This window comes from Pipistrellus hanaki (assembly GCF_964339955.1).
Source record: "Pipistrellus hanaki genome assembly, chromosome: 1".
Taxonomy (NCBI): domain Eukaryota; kingdom Metazoa; phylum Chordata; class Mammalia; order Chiroptera; family Vespertilionidae; genus Pipistrellus; species Pipistrellus hanaki.
In genome coordinates, this window is record NC_140503.1 from 125,255,101 (window position 1) to 125,278,501 (window position 23,401).

The 23,401-nt window shown below is 47.0% G+C and overlaps 1 protein-coding gene across 13 annotated transcripts in view; it reads left to right on the forward strand.

Moving 5' to 3' along the window:
- The window catches only part of KIAA1217, a 437,889-nt gene extending 414,710 nt beyond the window's left edge, over nucleotides 1-23,179 (forward strand). For 10 of the 13 annotated variants that reach the window (XM_084867746.1, XM_084867741.1, XM_084867748.1 and 7 more), the window contains 10 exons: nucleotides 268-415; nucleotides 4,223-4,619; nucleotides 6,195-6,366; nucleotides 9,962-10,125; nucleotides 11,830-11,994; nucleotides 14,942-15,061; nucleotides 18,818-18,895; nucleotides 19,007-20,659; nucleotides 21,178-21,300; nucleotides 21,974-23,179. In XM_084867746.1, coding sequence (XP_084723872.1) covers nucleotides 268-415; nucleotides 4,223-4,619; nucleotides 6,195-6,366; nucleotides 9,962-10,125; nucleotides 11,830-11,994; nucleotides 14,942-15,061; nucleotides 18,818-18,895; nucleotides 19,007-20,659; nucleotides 21,178-21,300; nucleotides 21,974-22,468 — 3,515 coding nt within the window. In that variant the 3' untranslated portion in view covers nucleotides 22,469-23,179. Of the gene's footprint in view, nucleotides 1-267; nucleotides 416-4,222; nucleotides 4,620-6,194; nucleotides 6,367-9,961; nucleotides 10,126-11,829; nucleotides 11,995-14,941; nucleotides 15,062-18,817; nucleotides 18,896-19,006; nucleotides 20,660-21,177 lie in introns of all 13 variants that reach the window. The other 3 variants (XM_084867745.1, XM_084867743.1, XM_084867744.1) reach the window with 3 other exon arrangements.
- Nucleotides 23,180-23,401: the final 222 nt, after the last annotated feature.

Consider the following 23,401-nt stretch of genomic DNA (forward strand, 5'->3'; position numbering starts at 1 on the left):
TCACGGACTCTTACAACAACCAGCACCTTTGCCAAGTTTCTTAAACACAACCCCAAGGGACAGTTCGCCTCAGCCCAAGTTCACAGACGAGAAAGAAGGCCCGGGTTATTTTGAACCCATCTGTCCACCCACTTCTTCTCCCTGAAGATGTGTGAACAGCGCTGTGGCTGGGGAACCCCACGCACTGCGCCCTATCCAGGGTTGGGTGCGGGGTGGGGGCTTGCTGTTCTGTTTCTCCCACTGCTCACCCTCTGCTCTCGGCGGCAGGGGAGTTCCCGACCTTACAGAACAAGATGCGAGCCATCCTGCGGGTGGAGGTGGAGGCCGTGCGCTTCCTGAAGGAGGAGCCGCACCGGCTGGACTGCCTGCTGCAGAGAGTGCGGAGCATGACCGACACCCTGACCCTGCTGCGGAGGTGACTGCTGTGGGCGTGCAGAAGGCGGGGCGGGGGTGCGGGGTGCGGGGCGGGTTGGGGGCCTACGGTTTGGACTCCCAGGCTTCCTCTGTGCTCCTGGGACCCGGGACATGGCACATCTTACTCCCCGTGCCCTGAGGAGAAGCCACGCTCCCTTCCCACGTGGAGCTTCCGTTGTGCGCTTGGCTTGGAGTCCTGAGCCTTCAGCAGGGCCTGCTGCATCCGGCACATGCGAGGGCTTGCCATTCACTAGTCAACTCAGTCAGCATTTTAAGAAAATTATCTGAAGAACGGATCAAAATATATTATTAGCCTCCTTCACTGCAGGGGCATAGATGACTTTCAGTTCAAAGAAAATGAACGGAAATATAGCCTTTCTTGAGTTTCCTGCTCCAAGAGCACCTGAGAGGTGTTGATCCGATCTGGAAAAGAGAAACAAACCCCCTTGCGTGGCACAGCCAGTCACCCTTGCCTGCCCATAAAAGAGGGTCACAGCAGAAGAAAAACTAAACTAAATCACCGAGTCACCCAGGACTTCCCTGGAGAAGAAATTTCCTATACTCACATAGAAAGTGCTGACACAGGCAGGATTGTGTTGCCAGAAGCACCTTTATACATGCCGTCTCATGTACGCTGTCTTGGGTGACAATTAGATCTCTTTCTTCTCAGCACACTCAAAACAATAGCTCATGTCAGTGAGCACTTCCTATGTACCAGGCACTGAACTAAGCCTTTGTAAGTATTAGCTCACTCTCCTAACTTGCAACCCTATGTGGCAGGCATTCTCATTCCCATTGTCTAGAGAGAATCTGAGTTTCGAGGAAGTTCACTGGAAGTCAGAGGTGGGGCCGGGAGAGGAACTGATAGGTTGACTCCAGCGAGCAGAGTTGGTTCTGATCTCACGCCCAGGCAGTCAGTAATGTTTGGACAGTCTGCCTGTCCAGCCTGTCCCTATTATATAGTCCTACATAATAAAAGGCTAATATGCAAATAGATCAAATGGCAGAATGACTGGTCACCATGACGCACACTGACTACCAGAGGCAGATGCTCAACACAGGAGCTGCTCCCTGGTGTTCAGTGCGCTCCCACAGAAGAGCGCCACTCAGCCAGAAGCCCAGAAGCCGGGCTCACGGGCCTAAGCCATCAGTCAGACATCCCCCAAGGACTCCCAGACTGCAAGAGGTCACAGGCTGGGCTGAGAGACATACCCCCTCACCTGCACAAATTTTGTGCACCAGGCTTCTAATATGATAATAAAAACAAACAGGAACCCTGTCCTTATAAAACTTCCTCTCTTGCATGGGAAGTAGACACAACTACCGAAACTAAACCAGTTTCCAACAGTGGCAGTCCCTGCATTTTCTGTTTTTAATAGAACTAGGAAATTGTAGAGACATTACCCTTCAGCTCTTAGGCCAGATTTGAGAGCAGGTCAAAGACAGAAGGAACATATAAGACAGCTTCTTGGGAGAATTTTAGTCATTAACTGTAACCATGTGATCAGATTTATAAGATAAATAAATGTGCAGCTGACTTTCAGCTAAATTATTATTAACCATAGGAACAAGTGAGATTTTTCTAGTAACAGTGACCTTAAGAAATGGCCACCTTTGAGATGCAAGCATCGCCTGCATAAGTTCCCGAAGGAATTCTGAAATCCAGCAGTGGCTTCCTGCAGAGACCACCTCTGACTGAGTACAGGAAGAAATTGTACCTGAGTCACATCTTCTCATAGGTCCTCTCATTTTAAGTTGCCAGAGTGAACCTTTTCTTGCAGCAGGATAAAAATCTGGTAAAAGAATTCTTCATTAAGCTCTTCCCTAAATGTGGTAACCCATCTGCAAAGCCCAGAACAAGCCACCCTTATTAAGTGGAAACAGATAGCGGCTGGCAGACAGCACTGCCCCTTCTCCCTTCTCTCCCCGTAAAACAATAAAAACAAAGTGTTAGAGCCAGCACAGAGGAAGGAGCCCAGTGCTTGCCTTATTTCCAGGGAACCAAGTTCTGAAAACGATGGGATGTGTATTTTGAATGTTATAGGACTTTTTGCCCCATAAATGCTCAGTGGTCAGAATAACAAACCCAGGTAAGTTACTTTTAAAATAAAAGTAAAAGAAATCTTAGCTGCGATCCGGCTGCCCATCAAAAGTGTTCACACTGTTCATTGGTATTGGTGTCTGGCGTGTGGAATGTGCTGTATCCGGCACTGGGGAGACCGGTGAGGAAGACAGGACGTGCCTGTGTCCTGATGCCATGGCCGGGGAGATAACGCAGGTGACAGTCACGGTCAGAGCAACTCGGCAGCACAGGAAGATGCTGAAATGTTTTGATACGTGTTGCCTTTGAGGTGCTAGAAAGGAAAACCAAACACAGCTGCCCACTAGGCACTTAGGAATGTGGACTGAAGTTCAGGAGAGAGAGACAGAGGGGGGTCCCTGCCTGGCTGGTAGGGGAGGAGGGAGGAGGGAGGGGAGAGAGATTTAGAGTCAGAAGCTGCCTTCGTGAAGATGATTATTTGAAGTAGAAGACATGGCTACGGTAGAGTGAGAGGGAAAGGAGGGAAGAGGCCCATGGGCATCCTCGGGGCTGAGGGACAGGGTGGGGAAATCAAGCAGCAAAAGGAACAGACGTGAGTAGCAGGGCAGACTCAGAATATAGTCTTTTTTTTTCAAATCAAAAAGAGCATTTCAGTAAGAAGGGAAAGAGACTAATCAAAAATTACAGGTCAGGTACAAGTCTCACATTGTCTCACATACTAGTAGATAACTTTACACTGAGCCGAACAACCCCCCAAGGGAAGACATCATCAGCTGTCGGCATTATCACGTTCTGTGGAAAAGTATCTGAGACTCAAAAAGGTGACGTCCCTGGCATTATGGCAGTAGAACATGGCAGAACTGATGTTCAGACCCAGGTCTATCTGACCTCAACGCCATGTCTTTCTCACTGCACCATGGGTGTCAGTGGACAAAGAGCATCACATGACCCCAAAAGCAGAAGAGGATGAGGACTAACCCAGCTGCTCAATTTGGTGTCGGTGACCTTGCAGAAATCTTGGCCCAGTCCTGACAAGGAAGCCAGCTTGCACCAGGAATAGTGAGCAGAAGGCATTAGAACATAGACTGCCCTCCTGAGCCATTTGAAGTGAAAGGAGCAGCATCGTGTGTCAGGAAGCGTTGGGGATCAGAACTGCATCTGTGAGGGCTCTCCAGGCCAGGGCTAGCTGGAGGAGACACTGTTAGAATCATGTGACCACTTCATGCCACCTCCACCCAAAGCAGTGATGGAATTGTGTGTCAGTGAAGTGGACAGAGCAAAGCAGGCCACCACCTGAGGATATGACGGAGAAAGCAGCTGCCAGAGATAAGTAGGAGGAAATTTACCCGTTGGGAAGTAGCTATGGAAACCCTCAACCCTGAGCTGCTACTCTGAGCGTTAGAATGTTTTAATTTTGCAACAAAATCTTGCCTGGCTTTGGGATGGCACTGCATTCACTTGCACCATAATAATAAAATGAGCCGAAACCGGTTTGGCTCAGTGGATAGAACATCGGTCTGCAGACTCAAGGGTCTCAGGTTTAATTCCGGTGAAGGGCATGTACCTTGGTTGCGGGCACATCCCCAGTAGGGGTATGCAGGAGGCAGCTGTTTGATGTTTCTCTCTCATCGATGTTTCTATTGATAGCTCTCTATCCCTCTCCCTTCCTCTCTGTAAATAATCAATAATATATATATATATTTAAAAAAAATAGTAATAATAAAACGAAAGTCGCCCATTTTCATAGCTGTGCATGCTTCCTCCTAGACATGTCACCGATGGGCTCTTGAAAGGGACAGATGCAGTCGAGGCCGCACAGTATGTGGCCATGGAGAAGGCCACTGCCGCAGAAGTCCTGGCGTCCCAGCCCCTCCACGGCGCAGCAGTCCCTCGAGATGTGAAGTCGGAAGTGGTGCCCTTGACGGTTCACCATGTACAGAGCTCTCCTGTGGTCACCCAGCCCTCCCAGCTCTCCTCCGCCCCACCCAACCCTGCCCAGCACCCGGCCAGCCCTCCGGCTGTCACACAGGAAGTGACCTCCGCTCCCCAGTCATCACAGGCAACTCAGTCCCCGCAGGCGCCCGTGAATGGCTCCTCCATGCAGAACTTGTTCATTGAGGAGATCCACAGTGTGAGTGCCAGGAACAGGGCGGTGTCTATTGAGGTAGAGTCCTACTTCCATTTTTTGTAGCCCCATAGAGGAGTGTAACTCATAGTCCTTTCCCTTGAAGAATTTACAGCCTGGCTGTAGAGATAGCACATGCATGTATCTGATTTACATTTTTTGTGAAAATGTGTTTATATTTTCTATATATAGTAGAGGCCTTCTGCACAAAATTTGTGCATAAGGGGGTCCCCTCTGCCCAGCTTCACCCTGTCCAATCTGGGACCCCTCGGGGGATGTCCGACTGCCGGTTTAGGCCCTATCCCGAGGATTGGGCCTAAACCGGCAGTCGGACATTCCTCTCACAATCCTGGGCTGCTGGCTCCTAATTGCTCACCTGCCTGCCTGGTCACCCCTTACTGCTTCCCCCCCCACCCACCCCCACGCCACTGGCCTGATCACCCCTCATTGTCTCTACATCTGGCCTAATCACCCCTAACTGCCCCTCCAACTGCCTCTCCCTCTACCGGCCAGATTGCCCCCAGCTGCCCCCTCCCTGAAAGCCTGGTTGCTTCTAACTGCCCCCCCAACCCCTGCCAGCCTGGTTGCCCCCAGCTGCCCCCCCGCTGACCTGGTTGCTCCTCACGCGTCCCCCCTCCCCCCGCCCTCCCCTCCCCTCCACTGGCTTGATTGTCCCACACTGGTTGCCCCACACATCCTGCTGTTCAGTTGTTTGGTCGTCCCACACTAACCCCCCCCCCCCCCACCAGCCTGGTCATAAGCAGCCATCTTGTGTTGGTGTGATGGTCAATTTGCATGTTACCCTTATTATATAGAATATGATGTCCCAAGAAATGTATGCACACTTTGAGTGATTATAAAATCAGTGTTTATTAACATATAGTTCATTTTCAATTTTTAAAAGAATCTACAGAAATGAGTAACTTTTTGTCAATGCCTGTTTTCAAACTAATGATCATTCTTGCCCAAGCACTGCTGATAACACAAAGCAATAGAACTGCAAACATCAAGAATCATTTCATGTGGTATTTGTGTGCCCTCAATTCAACTGTTGCTGGTTTTGTACTATAAACAGGTCATCTAAGTAATCTCACCCCCAACTCCCCCGTTTTTCTAAGTAAGAAAATGTGGCCCAGTAGCCATATAGCAAGTCTTTGACAGAAGTGGAACCAAGACATGGGATTCTTTGCTCCCAGTGAGTGTTTTGGTATTTATTTCTGTTTGTTTGAACATCTCTACAATGAAAACTCAATTTAGAAAACAAAAACTTAGTTATGGATACTTACCTGGGATAGTGTACTCTTGGTAGAAGTATTTGGATTATGTACTGTTGGTAGAAGTACTTGGTAAGTGCCCAGTCATCATTTAATGAATGAATATGATTTCTGAGCTTGCTGCAATAGGAATGAGTGTAGCCCATTTAGCTGTAGAAGAGGCAGCAGACAGCAGATTGGTCTGATTTGCCAAGTGCTCCTCAGCACACAACCCAGAGCGTTATTTTGCTAACACTTTAACGGTGTTACATCCCCTCCCACCCAACAGGAAATCTCTAAACAATTAATGAGCTTTTCTCTCTGTTTTTAACAACTTTCTTCACCTGCTCTTTTCCTTCAGCAAGCAGAAAGGAAGTGGGAAGAGAAAAGACAAAACCTGGACCACTATAACGGGAAAGAGTTTGAGAAGCTCCTGGAAGAAGCTCAGGCCAATATCATGAAGTCAATTCCAAACCTAGAGATGCCCCCGAAGCCCAAGGGTGACGCCCCCGGGGACAGGCTGGAGCTCTCCGGTAAGGTGCTGACCGTAAGGTGCTGACCGCTGCGCCGGCCCTGAGCTCTCACAATCCCCCAGGTGTCCCCAGGGCCTCCCTGCTGCTTTGAAACCGTAACCATAGCCATAGTAGGGAAGCTGTTCTATGTTAGGATGCTAGAACAATGCCCAGCAAGGAACTTTTAGATTTCCCAGCTTCTACATTTCCTGTGAATTCATGACACTTCCCAGCACCAGCTGGGAGAGTGTGAGGCCTGCATTCAAAGCAGGAGTTGTTCATAGGCTGCGGGAAAGAAGTGCCAGCTTTTATGGGCTCCCAGGGGAAGAGTAGCTTGTAAGATGAAATCGTATTTTTTAAATCAAAACTATTAAATTGTAAATTTAACCAACTGAACTATGGAAGTTAAGCCTCAATATGTCAGTAGTAATATAAAATAACTTTTAAAAAAAAATCTCAGCCTACGAAGCAATTACAAGCCTTGTGCTTTATTCTGATATTAAAATTATATGACATCTACCCTGGCCAGATGGCTCAGTTGGTTGGAGTTCCATCCCATACACCAAAAGACTGAGGGTTTGATTCCTTGGTCAGAGCACTTACAGAAGGCAACCAATCGATATTTCTCTCTCACATCAATGCTTCTCTCTCTAAAAGAAAAAAAAAAAAAAAATCAATAAAAATCCTGAAGTTAGGATGAGGATTAAAAAAAAAAAAATTATGTGACACCATTGTTAATTTGTGGCCCCAATGTGTCATACTCAATGAATGAGATCTCGTCCAGCAACTAAAATTAATTTGAAATGGAATCACCATCTTGACTTGCCAAGGAAATTTATAAGCACAGTTTAACCACTGTAACACCAGGTTTTCATTCCACAAAGCTGCTCTAAAACTCCTCACAAAGTCTCCCCCTCACTCTGTGCTAAGAGGCGTTTTTCACTCCTTCCCTACCTGCTAGTTCTGAGAGGCCTGGCTAGGCCCTGGAGGGTCAGCCATGCAGACCAGAGAGGAGAGGGCCCTGGGAGGGGCAGGTCTGCTCTCACCACCCTGGCATTTCTCCCAAAGTTCCCATGGAGAATTTTTAATGGATAATATGATCTACCTCATTGCATCTCTCTCTTTCCTAATTCACTCTTCCCATTATTAGTTTTTGTCATAGAGTCTCCTCTGATGTTTTAAAATTACAAATAAATTATAAATTTAGAATGAGATGTTAGAGAGGAGTAAGGGAGTAGGAATTGGATGAATGTCAGTGAGGAAATTAGCCAAAGAACATGTGTGGATAATCCGTAGACACAGACAACAGTGTGGTGGTGGCCGGACGGGAGGGGGATGGACTGGGTGGAGGTGGGCAAAGTGGGGATAATGGGGACATCCATAATAGTGTCAACAATAAAAATAAAGTAAAAAAGAAAAGAAAAGAAAAGAAAAATGTTATATGTTTAGAATGATAAATAAATTTTAATTGTTCCTTCTCCTGGTTATGCAACAAAAATAGTAACAATACATTTTACTAACCTCATTTGGGATTTTTATTCTTTTAGATTTAAAAAAAAAAGTTTGCATAAATTATATTTTTAATTACTCCCCAGAGTATCTTCACTCAGTTAAAGTGTTCTTACTGTTGTTGTTTTCTTTTTTAACATGTGGCCTGGTTTCTTGTCAGAAAGAGTCTACTGATGTCCAGGCCACTAGAAGTGGGTGAGGGTATCATCCATTCTCTGTAAACTTTGATTTCTATTATTTCTCTTTATTTGTCATGAATATTATTGCTTTTATTTTTATCTACTAATGGGGTAAAATTGTAAGCTTAGGGTTTTAAAAAATCATTTGTATTTCCTTTTCGGTGAATTGTCTGCCTGTATATACAATGGAGAAGGATGGATAGCTCCAAAAATATGAATGGAAAAATTTGGGCGATGGTGGCCTCAGTCAACGGTAAAGCAAAAGTATTCACAAAGACAGATGTTTAAAAACATCAAGGAAGACTTTATTCAGGACTCTTGCAAAGGAGGAGAGAGACTGACTCAGCTCTAGGTGTAGCAGGCAGGATTCCTGCGAAAGGCAGGCCCAGGGCTTAGATATCAGGGTGGGGAATGAAGAACTTCTCAGGTATCAGGAATGGGGGATTCTTGCTAACTGGATTCTTTGCTAAAGCTTGGCTCAGCAGATCAAGGTCAGGGCTAGTAAGAAGGTCAGGGCTAGTGAGAAGAGGGCTGAGAGGAGCTTGAATAAGTTGCTCAAAGAAGGAGTCTGTCATCACACCTGAGGGGAGAGAACTGGGTCAGCCAGCATGTGCTGAGGCATGTGGCCCGCCGACCTCGAGTCTGACATGCTTGCAAGAGGGACCCAACCTGGAGGTAACCATCCCGAGGCCAGGCTGCTGGCATAAGAGCCAGCGAGCCCTGATGCTGCAGGGCCCTGTAACCAACCCAGCACCCTCATGCATGAGACAGGAACTGTCCACCATGAATAATCACTGGCATGTCTCCCTCATGATTTCCCAAGTTTGTCACAACTTTATTTTTTTTAAATACATTTTTATTGATTTCGGAGAGGAAAGAAGAGGGACAGAGAGAGAAAAAACATCAATTGCAAGAGAGAATCATTGATCGTCTGCCTCCTGCCTACCCCACACTGGGGATTGAGCCCACAACCTGGGCATGTGCCCTGACGGGAAATCAAACCCTGTCCTCCTGGTTCATAGGTTGATGCTCAACCACTGAGCCACCCACCAGTCGGGCAAGTCTGTCACCACTATAAATGGGAACGCATCAAACATTCTAAGAACTCTCTGCTCAGAAAAGACAAGCACTCCAGTCCCTAGAGAGGGTTGGAAAAGCCCACTACAAGCATTGACCCTGAATTTCTGGTTCTACCACATTAGTGAGTTGCTCCACAGAGTGTTTGTAAAGGGCTGGAGTGGGGAAGGTTGGTGAAGGACTTTGCAATGAGCCTCTTTCTGAGCATTTTCCTGGGGAAAGCCAAGTAGATAGCAATACTAATTTATAATCCTCTCTGTACTGCATCTGCTGTCTCTGTTCTTTAGCAGAGAGCCTTTTTCAAGCCCATAACCATGATCAAAGCCGCCACTTTCCCCGTGGTTTTGTCCTCTGTTCCCATGTGCTCCCCAGTTTCCCTCTGCCCTCTCCTTGGCCATATTCTACTCTAACACACCCCTGCCCAGTGCCACCTCTGAAGGCTGTTTTCCGCCTGGGGGTTGGGGGCTTTGTAGGCCATGCAGGGCTCTGCATTTGCCTTTAGGTCTGATCACTCATCCCTCCAAGGTAGCTTTTTTTGTTTAATATTTATCATAAGCCAGTAAGCACTGTGCTTTATGTATTATAGTAACCCTCAGGGCACCCCAATGGAGAAGCGCTTGTTATAATACTCATTTAACAGATGAGAAAACCAAGGCAGAGAGGGGTTAATTAGCTTGTGAAAGGTCCTTCCAGGATTACAAGTCAGTTTGGCTGCAGGGTTTTTACCATTAATTTTTGCGCTAATATAGAGAAAATTTTGCATCAGAACGTCTTAAGGTTATAGGAATACACCAGACTCTTGAGCGTCAGCTTGAAAGGAGATGATTGTGCAGTGGCCCATTGTTTTACAGAAGACTCTCCAAGCTCCGAGCAGGACTTGGACAAGTTGGGGGGCAAGTCCCCACCTCCTCCTCCCCCGCCCCCGAGACGGAGCTATCTGCCAGGATCCGGGCTCACCACCACCAGGACTGGCGAAGTGGTCTATCCCAGCAGGAAGGAGAACACCATCACTAAGGTGAGATGGGTTAAGGCCTGGCAAACTGGTCACTGGGTTCATATGATTCCCTTAGATAAGGTCATGTCTGCTCTCATTTAGAACATAAAAAGTACTGAGGGAGAGAATCAAATAAAACTAGATGGGCAGGAATACCACTGATGGAAAAACATCAGCCAGTGCTACTAGACTAGATGCAGCAAATCTAGTGTTATCCTTACTTGACTTTTAGCTGCAATGATATGAAATGCAAATCATAAGCTACTTGCCCAGCAGGTCATCATGAGATTGAAAGTAAGGATAGCAGAGGGAATCAAAAGAAAGACCACCTTACAAAGATAACTGGGATGAGCTAACATGGTTGAGAAAGTCCATACAGAGAAATGCTTAATAAGCTTTAGCTTGCACAGAACTTGGCATGTTTTATCTTTTCCTAGAGGCCCAGTGCACAAAATTCATGCACGGAGGGGTGTGATCCTCAGCCAAGCCTGCACCCTCTTCATTCCGGGACCCCTTGAGGGATGTCCGACTGCCTCTCACAATCCAGGACTGGTGGCTCCCAATTGCTCACCTGTCTGCCTTCCTGATTGCCTCTAACTACTTCTGCCTGCCAGCCTGATCACCCCCCTACCACTCCTCTGCCAGCCTGATTGCCACTAACTGCCCTGCCCTGCAGGCTTGGTCATCCCTAACTGCCCTCCCCTGCAGGCCTGGTCTCCCCCCCACCCTCGACTCAACTGCCTTCCTTTGTAGGCCTTGTTCCCCCCAACTGCTCTCCCCTACAGGCCTGGGTCCCCCTTCCCCCCCAGCTGCCTTTCCCTGCAGGCCCGGTCATCGCCAGCTTCCCTCCTCTGTCGGCCTGGTCACCCCTAACTGCCCTCCCTTACAGGCCTGGTCCCTCCCAACTGCCCTCCCCTGCTAGCCATCTTGTGGTGGGCATCTTGTGTCCATGGGTTGGCAGGATCTTTGACCACATGGGGGCAACCATCTTGTGTGTCGGAGTGATGGTCAATTTGCATATTACTTTTTTATTAGATAGGATAGAGGCCTGGTGCATGGGGTGGGGGGGGCAGCTGGTTTGCCCTGAAGGGTGTCCAGGATCAGGGTGGGGGTTCTCTTGGGACATGGGGTGGCCTGGATGAGGGGCCTGTGGTGGTTTGCAGGCCAGCCACACACACCCCAGGTGACCCCAGCGGAGGCCCTGGTATCTGGATTTATTTATCTTCTATAATTGAAACTTTGTAGCCTTGAGCGGAGGCCAGGGTGGGGAAGGAAACTTGGCTTCCTCCATTGCCAGGGGGAAACCCAAGCCTCCTGCTCTCTAGCTCCATGGCTGCTGCCATTTTTGTTGGGTTAATTTGCATACTCGTTCCTGATTGGCTGGTAGGCGTGGCTTGTGGGTGTAGTGGAGGTACTGTCAATTTGCATGTTTCTCTTTTATTAGACAGTATGTTCAATGTAAAATTCAAGTTTCAAGGAGAGATAGTATAGCAGGACCTTTCTTACAGGCATTGAATGGTGAGGAGTTATAATTTTATTATAATTCTTCAATCCGTTCACAAAAACCTAAACTAAATGCAAGTAGACAAAATAGCCCTTCAACTCAATTCGAAGAGCTAGGAAGTCAGTTTAGTAGGCAGTGAGGGAACATGTGGTCCTCTTTGGTCACACCCTCTTTTTGCCAGACCTGGGGGTGTTTAGCCAGGTGGCTTGAATCTTCCACAGGTAAGCAGTGAAGATGCCGGACCAAGCCTGCAGGCTAGAGCCACAAAGTGCCCAGCAGAGGAGCCTGCTTCATCATGGACTCCATCCCCAACACCAGTCACTACCTGCTCCTCAAAGGACGAGGAAGAGGAAGAAGAAGGAGACAAAATCATGGCAGAACTCCAGGTATGTGGATGCAGTGACTGACCGTGGCTCCTTGCTCTTCCCATCAGGGATTCTGCCTACATCTCTCAACAGACTCATTGGCTAGAGAAGGCTGGCCCTGCCTTCACTGGGCTCTCAGCACACCTTTTGATATCTATAAGGAATGATTATTTCATGGAACAACTCAAAAAGCGTACACAAAAAATCAATTGCAAGCTTTTCTAGCTCTAGAATTTACTTTTCTTCCTCTTTGTTGATAGTCTGTTTCCCTTAAATAATAATTTAAAAGGAAATCAGAAACACTGGCCATGGTTTCTCTTAATAAGAACTGCTGAACTCCCGATTCAGGTGGGGTCCTGCTACTTGGCCTTGATATTTACAATGACTGAACTTGAGTCTTGTGGCCTCCTTCACTCCATACAAGGTTCCCATTCAATGTCAACTTCATCTTTCCAAATATTCTGAAAAGCCAAATAGTCTTATTTATCATTTTCCTTGCCTATTTAAGAAATTGTTATTTTTAGTTTTTGGCTTGTAACTAATTGCCACAATCCACTCATAGGATTAAGGATGGGGTGCTGGGGCTATACCCAAAACTGATCCCACATTCAAATTATGGGCGTGATTCTGCCCTGCGTTTACGTTCTGAGAACTTAACTAACTGAAGACATATGCATAATGCTTAGACCAAAGTCTGTTCATAGAGTATTTCATTTTGACTCATGCTGATTATAGAATTTATGGGGTCCTTCAGACGGTAAGATCACAACTTTCTTGGGGCTCCAACACAAGTTACTTTTCAGCATTGTACCCAGGGTTGTGTGCAGGGCCGAGGATCTGCATCCTGCATTTGGAATGGGGAGAGCTTTCAAACCATGTCATTCCCACTGCTGCTGTCCTCCTCTGCTTCCCGTGGTAATGCCTGCTAAAGAGGAGCTGCTTGGATTTTATAGAAAACACGGGGCTGCTGGTCGATGGTCACATGCACGAGCCTTTCGAGCCTCACTAAACTCAGACTGGACTGGGACATCCTCTCCACCAATCAGATCACTCACAGGTTTTTAGGATTTCATTCATAGGAATCACAGATTCATAAAGTTAGCAACTCATGAAACAGCTGGGAGCATGGAGGCACCCATCACCCAGTTATCCAATGAGGCTATTGACCCTGGTATGTCAAGCCTACTTGTCGCTGGGATTGGTGCATGTCCTAAAATGTGTAGGCAGATATCCTGGGGCCGGTTATTGTAGCATCTGGCCCCAAATTAGCATGTGAATGGGTTGTGGCCCAGTTTGATTCAAATGGTGACAGAGCACAAGATCATTGTAGATCTGTACACGGTCAACAATAAGCAAAGAAGTGGAGAGTGTTAGTCTTGTGAATAATCCTGCACTAGCCTCCTAAGAACATTAATTTATTTGTTCTAGCCACTTAGAGCCCATCACTTGAGAATATTTCCCTCCATCGAAGTCTGAGTATTTTTGATGCTTTCTTTAACTGGAAGCTTTACAAAAGCAGGCTTCTTGTTTTATTATTGGTGGTTAGGTACTAGTGGTGAGTGACGTCCTCTAAACCTAACTTAACTAAACCCAGCCATCCTGCTGGGGTAGGGGCCCATCCCGCTGCTCAGAAAGTTGGCCAGTGGCTCTGGTTAGACAGCCCTCAACCCCACGGCAGGACAAGGAGCGTAATTGCGGAACAACTTTCATGCTCCCGTCGACAGGCATCATCAGAAATCACAGGCTCTGAAGTCCAGGGTCTAACAGCCCAACAGAGATGGCAAGTGGTCTTAGTGAGCGGAGTGCTGGGCAACTCGGGGCCAACAGGGAGGGTGCTGGAGCAGCGGGGGCAGAGAGTCCTCGGAGAGCGGAAAGCAGGCTGGGGAGAGTCCTGGGCATCAGCTCCATCCTTACTTGGACCAGCAATGAGGCGTTCACCTGGGGAGGACATGGGTTATTCTTTCTGCCTGCAGCTATTTCCAGATGACAATACTTGACATTAAGGAAATGTGAACGAATTATTTGAGATGATTCATTTAAATAAGTAGTTTTTAATCCTGGCTGTCCATTAGAATTACATAGGAAAATGTTTTAAGTCCTACAGCCCAGAGCTACAGATTTAATTTCTCTGGGTGAGCCCCGGGTAATAGTATTTTTTAAAGCCAGGTGATGTGTTGAAAACCTCTGATTTCAAGAAACTTGGGTTTTTGGGGTTACTGTGTCTCCTGCTTTCACCATCACCCTGCCCTCCCCTCTGCCCTGCAGACATAGCCTGTGCTTCCTCTCCTGGCTCCCTGCTCACGTGAGCTGGTGTGGCCACTAAACCAGGACATTTTCAGAAACCAGTCTAGGCCTCAGGCAGCTCCGAGGCCACTCAGAATCCGAGGGTGCTGCAGAGCGCCATTTTCTCAGTGAACCTCAGAATGCTTCGGAGCATGGAGTCCCTGTTACTATTTCAGACAATGAACTGGCAAGCATTACTTTTATTTTAAGGTTTAAAGGTTTTTAATTAATATCTTGTGCCCTTTTTCTATAGCTTCAATAAATAAATTGAGTCTGATAAAAAAAAAATCAAGGAAAAAGAAAGAAAAGATGGCTTCTTGTTTTTTTAATTAATTCATTGACATATTCAATATTTTTGAAAGATCAAAACAAGAAGCCCTTCTAAGCACAAACCAGGTTCACCCTGGACAGGAAGAAAGGGTGTTCTATGCAAGGACTGTGTCCTTTTATCTTGCTGTGGCCCAGAAATCAGGAGGCCTTGGCCCCAGGCTCCGCCCCCTCGCCCGCTCTGGGGGCCTGAGGCCACAGGGGTGCAGGTTTTCAAGGTGCTGCCTCCCGGCCCTGGTGTGACCTGCATGCAGGATGGGGCTGCAGTCTCCAGTCTAGACTGGTTCCCTGCCTGCCTGTCTCCTCCTTCCTCACCGCTACACAGAATCCTGTTAACCTCAGTATTTTAATTCCATAGGCATTCCAGAAGTGTTCCTTTATGGATGTAAATTCAAACAGTCACGCTGAGCAGTCCCGGGCTGACAGTCACGCTAAAGACACTAGGCCGGGGGCCACAGTCTCACCCAAGGAGAAGAAGGTAACGTGGCAATTACACCTCTGCCACGCGCTCGAATAGCCCTTCTTTCCTTGCTCTGACACTAACCGCTCCTGCGCTTGTCCTTCTGTGCCCTCTCCTTTCCTCTCACCTTTAAAAAGACAATGAACTGAGACACCGCTTTGCGTTAAGTTCAGAGATAACTGGCTGAGGTTTCCTGAGCAGATGCCTCGTTTCTGTGCACAATAGTGTGTGCAGAATGGAGGCATTATCTTCACAAACTAAAGTATATGCATCTTTCAAGATTGTCTTGAATGACTCTTACAGACACACACACACAAAAAGAAACACCAACTAAGGTTGTAGCACTTTTCTCATTTTTAACATAGCTCCTGGACCAAAGCATCTATATTAAAAATCGGTGAAAGCCGTAGATTCCAGGAAGGAAGCTCAGGGCGAGGCTGCACACCTGCGGCCATCCACAGGCGGATGCTCATGGAAACACACACATGTATCTGCACACATGTTTAAAGATGCCCAACAGAATTCTCTTATGTTACAAATTCTCCAAGTGGACCGTCCGGGAGAAGAAGTTCAGTATAGTTTTAGTGCTAATACACTTTGTGGCATTCAAATGGCTTCGAAACAGATGTCCAGGCTCTGGAACAAAGTTCATCGTCATGACCTCAGTACTTTAGGGAGAGGATGTGAGCCTGAGTGTCTCTGAACCTCAACATTAAGTTAGACCTGGAGCTTTTATGATGTTTGGGCAATAGAGACATCTTATGGGAATGAAGCCGCTGTCCAAATGCCAGGCTAGAAAGCTTATTATGACCAACTCAAGTCCTAACACGTCTCACCAGAAGGTACATTTCAGAGTGCAGAGGTTCTAGTTGCCCTTAAATGAAGTTAAACATCTCAGCTAGCGCATTGCGACTCCAAGTGGGCGCCACGGTCCGTGTGCACGTAAGCTCAGTGAGGAGCTCAAGGGTCACGAAGTCGGAAGTTATTCTAATATCACCCTCCGAGAGACACAGCCTGGTGCCTGCAGCCCCCCCGCCTGCTCCTGCCTGGCTCACAGCCCCCAGAGACCTGTGTACAATGAGTCTGCACAGGAAGCCAGTAACCAGGCAACGTGCAATCTCCCAGTACATCATGGGAGATTATGACATTATTGTTGATAAATCTCATGATGAAAACCTCCTACTAATTTGGATTGAATCCATGACAGTCATATTGGAAATACTATTCCCCCCCCCCCCCCCCCCCCCCCCCAGTCTCTGGAATTCCCTTATGTGGCTTTATTAAAATCAGGCCATGAAAAGCCCTAGCACATTTGGGCCAATGGGACTATTTTTGTCTAAAACACTAGAAACTGGGAACTTCTTGAAGATCCCTCTAAAGACGATTATTGTCTCATTGTAGAATTTTGTTAAATGCCTTGAAATTTGCATGAGATGTTTTGTCCAGCAATTAGAAACCCATATCCCACCCATCTCTTTTATCTCAATCAGGGGTCCATCAGCTAATAATAAGCAAGTCTGTATTGAGTGCCCAACACTGGGTTTAATCACAGGTGCTTATTCTAGATTATTATACTTAGTAGGTTGATCTACTCCATAATAGCAGCATCAGACTTATATTTGAGTATTATATACAATGTGGGTTTCAGACTTGTCCCCAAATTATTGTCATTAACCTCTTCCTGGGCTACGCTCCTCCTTTTCTATACCTCTTAAAATATTTCTCCTGCCATCAGAAAGCATTAGCCTAGTTCTTGACTTTTATGCAGTAGTCCTATAATTCTATCTCTAATTCTGGTTTATTGCCCGTATGCGTATTGAGCCTGCTTCACCAGTTGTCTGAATAATCCAAATCTCAGAGCCCATAAATAAATATTAATGAGGCTTAATTATTCATTCTTGACTATCTAAAAAATCATTGTGAGGCTACATGACAGTTGTGACCATGCTACTCTGAATGAAGTTAATGCACTTGCTTTGATACACCCATTCTTTTTCTAGCCCAGTGACAAAAATGGTAGGTCATGTGAAACCTAAGCTTGGCAACTTTATCCCAGTGACCTTCCATTGGAGTATTCCTGCTGTTCGATCTGTCTTACGATGCACGTCTCACATGGTGGCATTCCAAATATTTCGTGATGGGTATGGCACGCGCCCTGACCAGTGAGAACAGAGAGCAGGTCTACCCCCCAGCACCTGGGCCAGCGGAACTGGCATCTTCTTTACGTCATATGGCTATTCCTTCCCTGATTCAGGGATAAATTCTCACACAGGTCTTAACGTGCTAACTCCACAGTTGGAATGGAAGCCTTAGGCCCAACCCTCATTTCTTTTTCATAAAACCTTTTACTTGTTGTATTAGTTGTTTCATCATCTAAATGTAAAAACCCACAAAAGATATTATGTCGTTCAACTACAGCAGCTGAGTCACTCATTGCTCTTGTTTGGGGCCCTCCTGGGGGTAAGGAGAAGTTAAACTGGTGGTGTTGGCTGGCTTTTGCACCTCGTACCTTGTGTGATCTTTCTGTGTGACGTATAGGGACTCTGTTGTTTGTGTATTATCCCTTAACCTGTATGAACATCCCTTCCACTTTTAACCAGGGTAGCAGGACTGCTCTGGGCTGACTTTGGTGGGGGGCTGGGTTACTGTGCTTTGTTATGCTGTTGTTGTTGTAACCAAACAACCTTGTTGGGGTTGTGTCCCGTCCTACTAAACACACCTCTTCCTCTTGGGCTTCTGCACAGAGAAGAAAGGACAGCAGTGCCCTGGCAATGACAGGGCACAGTTAGTGTGAGCGTTGTCACAGAGCCGGGCTACCGACACAGCCATGCGGGGTGCGCTTCCCGGGGGAGCCCTCTGCATCCCGGGTCCTCCGTGCTGGGCTCTTCTGTTTGGAATCTCGGTGCAAGCCTCGGGACGCCTCTTTGTTCTGCATCAGACTATATAGTGAATAAAACCTTCTTTATGATGTGCCAGTCGCAATCTGAACCTCAGATATCTGTTTGTAAATGTTTAGATGATATTTTAGCAGCATTATCACACTGAATTTGCATTTGATCTTCTTGGTGTGATTGCTTTGAAGGCTATTTTGACACTTTCCTTGGCAAGTGCAAGTACAAACTGCGAGTGTATTTCAATCTGTCATTTGAAAAGGAATGTCTTTTTTTTTTATCTCAAAGTCCTACACCCTACCAGTGCAGATGTCCTTGGAGGACACTTTCCATAAACAAAACTAATAGGACTGAAATAACTAGCTGGAAGGGACGTGAAAAATCTGCTGGTCTAGTGCCTCAGTTTATAAGCAAGAACACTGAGGCCCAGAGAAGTGGAGTGACTTGCCTGAAGTGACACAATTAAGCAGCAGGCAGAAGATGTTGATTCTGCCTGCTGACATGGTGTGCCTCTGCAATGGCACACCACGCTGGTTCCCGCTTCTGCCAAGCTCACTGTCAGATGTAGAAAAGAGGACGTTTCCTACAGAATCAGTCCCTTTATTCTCTTCGCTGATCCCCCACCAGATTTGAATTTCTTAAAATATTTTGCTAATTCGGATTTTCATCTTATGCAAACATAGGGCATTTTTGGAAGTTGGCGAACAAAACAGCCCAAGGTAAACAGAGCTATAGGCTTTGGACTAGTGGCCCAAAAGTGGTGGTAACATTTGTGGTTGGCCCGCATGTTTTGGAAATGTAATTAAAGGAGCAGTTTAGTTATAGTCCACTTTGGGGGTGGGTGTGGTTTTGTGGAGTAACATGTCCTACACTATCCTACCAGAATTTGGAATTTTTCCACGAAGACGTACGGAAATCTGATGTTGAATATGAAAATGGCCCCCAAATGGAATCCCGAAAGGTGAGTTTCCCCATTCGTGTTCCAGCCGATACTATACAGATTAATTAGCCTCCTTTGCAGATCCATTTCTGATTAATGCATGCCATTTTCCTCCTCCACTCTCCCTCGCAGGTCACCTCGGGGGCTCCTACACCTAGTGAACACCCTAAGTGGGAAAGAGGAGTGGAGAATAGTATTTCTCAAGAACATCAGAATATAAAACTGACATCAAGAACATCAGATATTCTTGATGCCTCAAGAACATCCGAATATAAAACTGACATCTTAATCAAGGAAAATTCCATACCCAATAAGAGTTTACTTAGAGACAGTAGAAACTATTCCCAGAAAAATGTGTCTAAGGTCAGTTCCAATTTCCCTAGCACCAATTTGTTAGAAGATGAAATAAGCAAAGGGCCTAAAACCTCAGGGCTGCAGGGCCCTCCATCTGACCCTGAGAACCAGAAGATGAATTATGGGAAGACAAAAGAGATGGCTCAACGAGATCAAGAAAATGCAGATAGATGTCACTTCCTCTCGCCCACTAGGTCAACTGAATTGAGTATTTGTGATGTCCAAACTCAAGATCAAGAGGTTCCTGTGACAGAGTTTGGCCAAGTCGTGCTAAGACCCAAGGGGGGTTGGCATGCGAATAACGGAAAGCCTAATGAGGACAGAGAATCAACTCCGAGTTCCCCCACCGAGGAAAGTGGGCCCACAGACAACATCGCCTTCATGATTACCAGGACTGCGGTCCAGGTTCTCTCCAGCGGGGAGGTCCGTGAGATAGTGAGCAAGAAGGGAGAAGATGTGCAGACGGTGAACATTGATGCCAAAAAAGAGATGACTTCCCAACAAGAAGGGACTGAAAATGAAGAGCCAGTCGTGTGCCTAGACAAGAAACCAGTCATCATCATTTTTGACGAACCCATGGACATCCGATCTGCGTATAAGAGACTTTCAACCATATTTGAGGAGTGTGATGAGGAATTAGAGAGAATGATGACAGAGGAAAAGATAGAAGAGGAGGAAGAGGAGGAAAACGGAGATGCTGTGGTCCAGAATGACACTTCCCGAAAGTTCCATAAGGCCGTGTCAGGCCCCGGCTCAGGACTGCAGGCCGAGAGCCGGCTGCAGCCACACTCCCTCTCTGGAGACACCGGAGTGTCAGGAGGACAGGGAGTGAATAAGGCCGAGCTGGCCACGAGCGGCGGAGCAGACTCTCCAGGTTCAGAAAGCAAGTGCGATGGGGCATACGACCAGTCAGAGAGTCCCAAGAAAAAGTTCAAGTTCAAATTCCCTAAAAAGCAACTCGCCGCCCTCACGCAGGCCATCCGCACAGGAACCAAGACGGGGAAGAAGACCTTGCAGGTGGTGGTCTACGAAGAGGAGGAAGAGGACGGCACTCTGAAGCAGCACAAAGAAGCCAAGCGGTTTGAAATCCCTCAGTCTTCTCCGCCCGAAGACGCCCCCCAGCACAGGCTCCGGAGACAAGGGCAGCCCGGGCTGGAGAACATGTCCTCCCTCTCCAGAACGGACGAGATCAGGAATAACACCTACAGGACCCTGGACAGCCTGGAGCAGACCATCAAGCAGCTGGAAAACACCATCAGTGAAATGAGTCCGAAAGCCCTCGCGGACACCTCGTGTTCTCCCGGCAGAGATTCTGCTGCAAGCTCGTCCCACATAGCCCGGGAGGCCTCCTCTCCCCGAGCCTTGCTAGTCCTGGAAGAACCTCCCACTGCCCTAGAGCCCCCCTCATCCATCCCTCCAGCGTCACGTAAGGTATCTTGGTCTGGTGGAAAATGAAAAGGCCCCGCCGCTTTCCTAAATCTGCCATAATCACCGTTAGCCAAAGGTGTCTTGTGATTGACTTGCTTCCTTTCAGGTGGCTCGTTTAATTATACTTGATTTATTTTTTTATTTTTTGTCTGTTCGCCTTGATGCTTTTCTCTCACACTTCCTCCCTCCCCTTCGAAAACAACAACAACTGGGTGTCTAACAGCTAATGGACTCTGGTTTTACCTCTGTTGCTGATTGGTGTTGGGTAGACCGCGCAAGGATGCCGGGTCATCCACTTGCCGTTGACATGATTGCTCTGGCACTCACATTAAAACCCGTTTGATCAGTAGTGGAGCAGTTCATTCTGTTTGATTCTCGGAATTAACCCAGTGGTGTCTTCTGATGTCCGTCTTCCAGGCCTGTTCTGCATGGAGGGCTGCGGCTTCTCACGTTGAGCTTCTCGGCGATCATCCACTCACGTGCTCCCCTTCTCTCCCCCCTCTCGCTGCTCTTCCCCACAGGCCCCCAGTGGGACCCCGCAGACCAGCAGGATGCCCGTGCCCATGACCTCCAAGAGTAGACCCGGCAGCCTGGACAAGCCTGGCAAGCAGACCAAACTGCAGGATCCCCGCCAGTACCGTCAGGTAGTTTTACCTTAAAAGCGGTTTTGGATGGACACGCGTGCAGTGGTGAAGCAAGTTGCTGGCCTAGTTTATACCAGACGTTGTGTTTTCCTTGTAAGCTATGGCCCGTGTAGACTTCCTGGATTTGGGGCATGAAGAAAGTCTAAAAACCTTTGTTGAACTCTTCTCCACGCTTTTGCATGCTTGCAATAAAACATCGTTTACTTTGTGAGTCCCAAGGTTAGCCATTAACACAAGCTGCCTCGCCGGTTGGCTTTTCTTTGGCGAATGTAGTGGTTCACCAGAACGCCCTGAGACTCCGAGTAGGCAGGCCTGTGGTTGAACGGTCCTGGAAGTCTCCCCACTAACTAACGGACATGCTGATTGCATTGCATTAGAGGCACATTAACCTCCACGCCCCGCCCTCGCCCCTTCGTGACCCAGACGCATGGCTGACCCAGCCCCAGACATGGTCTGCCTTCTTCCTTTCCGCACCCTCCGCTCTGTACTTTGGGGTCTTCTCCCAGGTCCAGTACAGCACAGTGAGACTTAGCTCAGGCCTTGAACTGGTTTGGTTGGGTTGGATGTCTTTTATTTAATGATTCTCAGAAGGGCTGTGTTGCCAGACCCTGTGGAACGATCGATCGTGTTACCAGCTTTCTGACAAACTGTCTCCCGCCGTCTTTATTTGCAGGCTAATGGAAGTGCTAAGAAAGCTGGTGGGGACTGTAAGCCTGCTTTCCCCTCCTTACCTGCCTCTAAGATTCCAGCCCTTTCTCCCAGCTCTGGGAAAAGCGGCTCTCTGCCCTCTTCTAGCGGTGACAGCTCTAACCTCCCTAACCCAGCTGCTTCTAAACCACCGGTTACTTCTAACCCTCTCAGCCCCCAAACAGGACGATCCGCCTCCTCCGCCTCCCTCATCCCCTCTGTCTCTAATGGCTCCTTGAAGTTTCAGAGCCCCACTCACACAGGTAAAGGTCACCATCTTTCATTCTCACTGCAGACTCCCAATGGCCGAGCAGCCCCTCCCTCCTGCTCCTCCTCCCCCCCCTCCCCCGCCTCCCCCACTTCACTGAACCAAGGTGCCCGGAGCATCAGGACCATCCATACCCCCAGCCTCACCAGCTACAAGGCACAGAACGGAAGCTCCAGCAAAGCCACCCCGTCCACAGCAAAGGAAACCTCTTAAAGGCCACATCCTATAGGCACAAGCTGGAGTCACATTTAAAAATTTAGGGGAAAAATTGTATCAGTCTTCTAACAACTGTTTTCATAAGAGAATGTAACATATTGCTGTGCTGTTTGGGGATGAGTAGATTTCAGTAAAGCTTGTTGGGTTTGGTTTTGTCTTTTTAGTTGTTGCTATTGTAATTACATAGTGTTAATTGTCTGTATTCAACACCTGTTAAATGAAGCAAGCACGTGTTACAGGAAGAGAGTATGGCGAGAGAGAAGGGTGTATGTGAGACAGGAAAAGAAAAATGTATTCAGCATGTAAAACATGTATGATTCCAGAATTTTAGTATGTTTTGTATAAAAATATTTTTCATTACGGAGACTAGAAGTGAACAGAGAATTACTCAAGTGTGACTATACAAATTGTAAAAGAGATACTATAATATTTCCTTTTATTTTAGTGTTATTTAGCTTTATTACAGATTTCTATTTTTGTCAAAACTCCATGGTTCCTTTCAAGATCTTTTTTGCCAAAAACATTTTGATACTAGAGCATTGTACATTTGAAAGTAGTGTCTAGACAACAGGCCAACCCAGGGTCATATGTAGAAAGCAATTTATCAAACCAATTGCACTGCCATGAAAATTATGTATAATAATTTGCCAGCCCAAGCAAGCTAGCTTTCTTTGCATTGCTTTCTTCCTCTTCTTCTTCTTCATTTTTTTTTTTTAACATATTGGGATTCTCTAGTTGTTTTCTTTGCAGTATCTAACCCCTCCCTTTGTTTTTTGAGACCTGAAAACCCACACTATTACAGTAGGTTGTGGATTTTAAAGTGTAACTTCTGTACTGTTCTGTACACTGATAAACCTTTGTAAATATATAAATAGACATAAAAACACTATATGTGACAGCACATAGAGTAGTTTTCCCACACCAAAGTTA